This window comes from Arachis ipaensis, chromosome B10 (assembly GCF_000816755.2).
Source record: "Arachis ipaensis cultivar K30076 chromosome B10, Araip1.1, whole genome shotgun sequence".
Classification (NCBI taxonomy): domain Eukaryota; kingdom Viridiplantae; phylum Streptophyta; class Magnoliopsida; order Fabales; family Fabaceae; genus Arachis; species Arachis ipaensis.
In genome coordinates this window covers 119,530,104-119,536,489 of record NC_029794.2, presented here as the reverse complement: position 1 = coordinate 119,536,489, position 6,386 = coordinate 119,530,104, and the positions used below count along the sequence as shown (strand labels likewise).

Genomic DNA, 6,386 nt, shown 5'->3' with positions numbered 1-6,386 from the left:
AGGTTAAACAGACTAACTCGTCAATCCACTGATTCATTATAAAGGAGGACGTGCTAACATTTGAAGTGCACTTTATTTGACGGTGCGTACCAGTCCGCCTGTTTGAAGCAAGTCAATGTAATTGTTCTCTTTGGACAAAAATATTCATCAGCACACAATCCAAAATATACGGATAGTAACAGTATGGAGTATGGACTTCCCTTGAGAACTAAATTCTCCTTATTTTGATTTCTGAGGGTGACGTTCACTAGATGGGGCATATGCTTTAATATGGAGAAAGGATATGCTGACCTATTCCTATTAGAATGGGAGGCAGAGGCTATCCATCGAAGGTCCAAATTTCTGTCCCTTTTAACAATATTAAAATGTCCACTTTGCTTTAATCAATAAGCTTAAATAACTATTTTCTTAACTTTCCCTAAAGGTACGATTGTAATACAATTAATTTAAAATTAATTTAAGGGATAAGTATTGTTTTGGTCCTAATATTTGGAGTAGAAATTGAAATCATTTTTCGCGTAATTTTTTATTTAGAATCATCTCAAACGTTTTATTTCGTATTAAAATTATCTTTTTAATAAAATTTTTAATTTTATTACTAAATTACCCTTATTTTAATAAAAATTTCTTGTTTGAAATAAATTAAAGAATAATTACCCAAATCAGTCCCAAGGATTTTAGAATCGGACATTCTAGTCCTCAAGAAAAATTAATACACAGATCAATCCCAAGATTTTACTCCGGCAGACAAATCAGTCCCCAGTTCATTTCCGGCAAAGTAATTACCCAGATCAGTCCCCAAAGATTTTAAAAACGGATATTTTAGTCCTCAAGAAAAACTAATGTACAAATTAATCCCCAAAGTTTCTCACTTTCTCTCTGCTAGACATAATAGTCCTCCATCCAAATATAGTACAAAAATATCAAATGGTTTTAACCTTGAATTTATTGTAAAATAATCTCTAATAATTTTATTATTATTATTATTATTATTATTGATTACATAATAATATTGTACCATAATTATTATTTTATTTTATTTTATTTTTGGACGGAGGACTGTTATGTCTAACAGAGAGAAACATTAGGGATTGATTTGTATATTAATTTTTTTTGGGACTAAGATGTCCATTTTTAAAATCTTTGAGGACTGATCTGGGTAATTATTTTGCCGAAAAATAAACTGAAAATTAATTTGTCTGCCGGAATAAAACCTTGGAAATTAATCCGTGTATTAATTTTTTTAGGATTAAAATGTCAAATTTTAAAATCTTTGATACTGATTTGGTAATTACTCTAAATTAAAAAATTCTTAACTTATTTCCTTTCAACATATATTTCTACTTGGGCGAGGGCCCAAAAAGTTGACTACAATAAATAAAGTAGATTCTAATAAGAACGTGACAAAAAAAATTACATAGCAGACATGAAATTAACTCATTATTTTTTATTATAATTTAATTAAATATAAAGTGTAGTATTATATGATTTTTCCCTATATCATATTCCTATCCGATATTTTAACCCAAAAGGAGTGAGGATTATAAAAAGAATAGTAATGTAGTATCAAAATAAAAAGGAAAAAAAATGAATGCAAATAATACAAATAAATAAAAAATAGTAAAATCTTGAAATAAATACTGACATTAACGGTACAAACTAGGATCTGACTCAGTGCTTATCCAGTAATTGAGGGATATAGAATACGATACATTAGAAAATTATGACAATGACCCATTTGGAATTGGAATTGGAATTGGAATAATTCAGCTTTTCTTTCTGGTAGCCCTAGTAAACATGTCTTTGATGTTATGTGATTCTGTCTCCATTTTTATTTTCTTAGCTTGTCTACCCCCCTTCTTTGCAATCGCATTTGAAACCTTCTTTTCATCACTTCGTTCCTTGAATGGGAAAAAAAAGAAATTATTAAACACTAAACAAATCAACATCCAACAAGGCAAATATGCTAGGGCTCATGAAAGGAAAAAGGTCTTAAAAAGGAAAAAAAAAAATGATAAATACCTGTATATCATTGCATAAATGTGAGCTATTAGTTCCATCAACGCTTGTATGTGCTTTACCATTGACCTCAAGTATATTTAACCTGCAAAACCAAAATTATCCTTAAAAGGGATGAAAATTCAAAATTAAAATGTTCAAAATAGGACATTTTGGAAGGGCATACTTAAGGTGGTTACACAAAAGCTTTAACCAAGGCTCATCCTTCAAGTACTCTCCTAATATAGAGACTGCATCCATCACTACATCAGTAAAATTCAGAATGTTCATAATAATTCATCAACCAAGAAAAGAACCGGTGACCAAAAGTATGATTTTCGCATAGGAGCAAAGTCAAGAATTCTATTATACTCTAGTATTTATATTTCCTAAATTTAAAAACGTACATCACACATCATTTGTTTCAACGCATTATGATGTACATATCTCCAGAAAAGGTTTCAGCCAGCTTTTCACTAAATAGAAACATCAGTTCTACAACTTGCAAACGATGGCACTACAGAATGCTCACACGTCTCTATACAAGACCCATTTGATTGGTTGGGACCCATGTTAAGGAGCATTTGCATAACTTTTAAATGTTGAGAGCATAAAAATTTAGACAGGAGAGACGGGACCACAAAAGCTCAAGTGTCTGGTAGCAGCTTCCATTTGCATATATACCCTCATCATTTTTGTGCAATATATACCAAAGTACAGAAAAATCCTAAATCTGAGACCAAACAATGTGCTTGTGCTCTCACTACCGCACAAACACATATTTCAAGGGCAACATCTATCAGTCTTTTTTTTCTCCATATGCAAGCTATTATTTAACTCCTAATTTGACCTTAACAGAAAAAAATTCCACAGAAGTTAGATGATAGAATGGTCATGGGCACTTTACATGTCTCTTTCTCTCCTTGAACAGCATAGTTTTTGTCCAATTTCAGTAGTGTCTCTTTCAGCTGATAAACCTAACATAAAAAGAACTATAAAACCTCAATAAAACCAAATACTAGCAAGTAGCAACAAAATCAAAGATAGCCAAACAAACACCTTAAGATAAAGAGAAAAGTAATAGATAGATTGCAGACCCTTTGTAAAGGCATCCAAGTATACTTTGGGCGCCTTTCTAGATGGATACTTGTAGACGAGTAATATTTACATAATAAACCTCACGTAGTTAGGCACTCGTTTGCTAAATAATCTACCACCTTCATATCATATAGAGGATGGATCCAATATTCAACTACATTTGTGTAAACTAGATTTCTTAGTGTCATGTGAACTAAATTGATAATTAAGAAAATATAGACACACCTTATAGCACAGCCAACGTAGAACCTTTGAGTCATCAAGCCTAAAGAATTTTGAGGATCCAACTTCTGCATATGCAAATGGGAGGAAGGGGACAAATTTAATGAACAGAATAACATTTAACTTCGATAACTATTACAACAACATGATCTCAGTAGAATAAGTCCAGACTCTATCTTACGTTGCATTCCATTAAATAGTCACCTTTATTGACAGTTTTATTGCAACATTACAAAGAAAACTTATCCTACTAACTCTGAGAATTAAAAAACAAGAGAATGACTAACAATGAGATCACCATGCTACATTGTCATCACCAGTATAAAGAAATAAACAACAAACTCATCATTTTTTTGCACAATAAATTTCTCCATGAGATGACAAGACAAATGAGCAGAATTTTAAATTAACAGAAGGTGTATAAGCAACGAACTACCTTTGACATCACAAACTACTTGCATGCAGTTCTCCACAGTCGAAAATAGTTGTTGATAATCAGGGAACCGATCAATAAACAAGATCTCATCTAACTGTCTGAACTTTCCAGGCTCATCCCCTTTCTGCATGCATTTTGAAGAATCGGTGCTATTGAGAAAGAAATAACTTTTAGGGAAGAAATACCCCAGAACTAACTAATCCCTTCACAACCCTCAGAAGTATAAGTTTAGTGGATCCAGGATGGCAACTAACGTCCAATCTGGTTCATCAACTGTAGTTCATCTTACTCAGATGAACAAGAACATATTAAGAAGAAAAAGAAGCACAGAATTACCTTCATTCTAGCTTCATCAAATACAGGCAACATGATGAAAACAGGATCAATTGGTGTGGATAAATACAACCGACCATCTACCAGAGTGAAAAATAAGAAAGATAAGAAAATTTGCAAACAATTTCTCTGAAACTATTATTTAATTACAGTTTCTTCAGGAGTGACAGACCAAAAGATAGAGACTACTAACACAAGGAGTAATAATGATGTTTCAATCAGACTAAGAAATTATATGGGACTATTACTTTCATCAGATAAGATATTAGTGAGAAAAAGCAATGTATCTAAAGTAATATCAACAATAATGCCCCACTTTGCATCTTAGAAAATCAAACATATACCTTCAGTTATATAATCTCCCAGAAACCAAGATCCATATAAGTTCTTAAACCACTGAAGTTCTTGAAGCACCCCATTTACAAAGAGATACTGTGTTGCATTTCCTGTCAAACAAATGAAACTAAACATTCAAAATCCTCAAGAAAGATCACATGAAAAATAAGTATGACCTTCTTGTCAGACCATCAAATTTAATGAAATTGTCAAGAAATCGAGATAGAAAACGAGAATTAAATCCTATCACGTGTCAAACAACTTGCAAATAGATAACACAATCATCAAAATTCATAAGACAAAAAAAAGGATATTTCTTGACATACCAGATTTGGGATGACGAAGCAATATCGTTCGTGCCAAACCATTTCCACTGCTACCAGGATCTGCACTTCCAACATTTATATAAATAACTAAATAATCAACAGCAGCTCTGCAAAACTGTAACTTGCCTACACTGTTGAGAAAAATACATAAACCACTGAAAAATACATGACTACAAGCCTTATGTTAAGGCTAGTAATCTTAATTCATCAATTAGTGTTGGGGACTCATTCTCTTCATTGTGCTTTGCCCTTGTCTACCCTAACATCCCAACCCTTCTGTATAGATCTCCATATATGATCCAATTTCAGTTAACAATGGGGTCATGCTTATTTATATGCATACTATTGTTCAGGTTCACCTGTCATTTACAATTTCTTCAATTCAAAGACCAATGGTTCCATAAAACTAAAGTTCATAATTGGTACACATATATAGAATATGAATAATCAAGAGTATCAGAAAATGTTAAGACTTCCACAAAATATACAATATTAATAATTGTTTTCCACTAAAAAACATAAAGAGAGGTCATGGCCTTCACAAAAATAAAAATATTAACATTAAATGGAAAAGTAAATAAATAGCCAGGCAATTGGGTGAGTTGCGTAGCTAGCTGCATTCTTCTTCCATTCATATGTTTCCTCTTGAGAATAATGTAGTATATGTCGAATATTAATCCTTTTTTTTTCTCGGAAGTAAATGAAATTCTTGTTATCAACTTCCATGATTCACAAATTACAAAATTTCATAATAATCAACTCAAACAAAACCACCATATACACTGTATTTGAAATTCACAAGCTCCACATTTCACAACTTGAAATGAAAACAATGAATATAAGTAACTTACCGGGTGCAACGAGAACGCGGGGTTCCTTAACGCCTTCGCACCAACTCATAGATTTAACCAAAAAAGAAACTGATTGAAATTTCACACACTTTTCCGTTTTTCTTCACTCACCAAGTGAGAAATCGAATGAATCCTGAACCAACAAACACAGCAATCTGCATTAGGGTTTGAAGCAACTGAAACGAACCGAACACACTTTGGCGCTTTGCAATGAACACACAAAGAGCGGGTTCGACTTTGCGCGCGCGCGCGCATCTTTCAGAGACCCTGAATTTCTTGGTGGGTCAGGCCCAGTGATAGGCCCAAGCCCAATGAAAACTAAACCACGACTGAGCTGACTGAGCAAGCTTCATCAGTCGGTTTTCTGAAAAGGAGGAGGACCCAACCCTTGTGCGTTCCCCACATTTTCATACCCTTTCCTTGTGTTAAGAAAAACGGAATTCATCATTTTTTCTGTTTTTGGACAAGAGACTCAACAATTCCACTTGTCTTTGGTGTGGGTTGGGTTCTTCCCGGCCCATAACAACGACTGAAAAAACCCTCAGTAAATTGCCAAAATCATGAGTTTAATACTTTAATTAACATACACTAATTAATCCCACGTTTTATTAACGATAAACTTAAAAAAAGTACTCGAAAATTTATGTCGTAAGCAAAACTAATTTTAAAATATATAAATAACAAATAAGTTCTCTAAATATTTAAAATTTTTAAAAATAGATATTATATAATTTTTAAAAAATAAAAAATTATATTTTAATATAATTTTTTATCAATATTATTAAA

At 32.4% G+C, this 6,386-nt stretch overlaps 1 protein-coding gene and 1 long non-coding RNA gene across 3 annotated transcripts in view; one reads left to right on the top strand and one right to left on the bottom strand.

Annotated features, from left to right (window-relative positions):
- LOC107623917 overlaps positions 1-6,386 on the top strand; it is an 18,015-nt gene that overhangs the window by 1,559 nt on the left and 10,070 nt on the right. The window lies entirely within an intron of this gene.
- LOC107623916 (ribonuclease H2 subunit B) lies at positions 1,608-5,840 on the bottom strand. 2 transcript variants are annotated; one of them, XM_016326319.2, is made up of 10 exons: positions 5,601-5,840; positions 4,750-4,809; positions 4,432-4,533; positions 4,091-4,167; positions 3,755-3,878; positions 3,322-3,386; positions 2,906-2,975; positions 2,186-2,261; positions 2,023-2,104; positions 1,608-1,901 (listed from the first exon to the last, which is right to left on the bottom strand). In XM_016326319.2, exons 1-10 carry the CDS (start codon positions 5,647-5,649, stop codon positions 1,767-1,769), a joined length of 840 nt encoding a protein of 279 aa, XP_016181805.1. In that variant the 5' UTR covers positions 5,650-5,840; the 3' UTR covers positions 1,608-1,766. The 2 variants fall into 2 exon arrangements, with proteins under 2 accessions (XP_016181805.1, XP_016181806.1); XM_016326320.2 differs by having other exon boundaries at positions 2,186-2,249.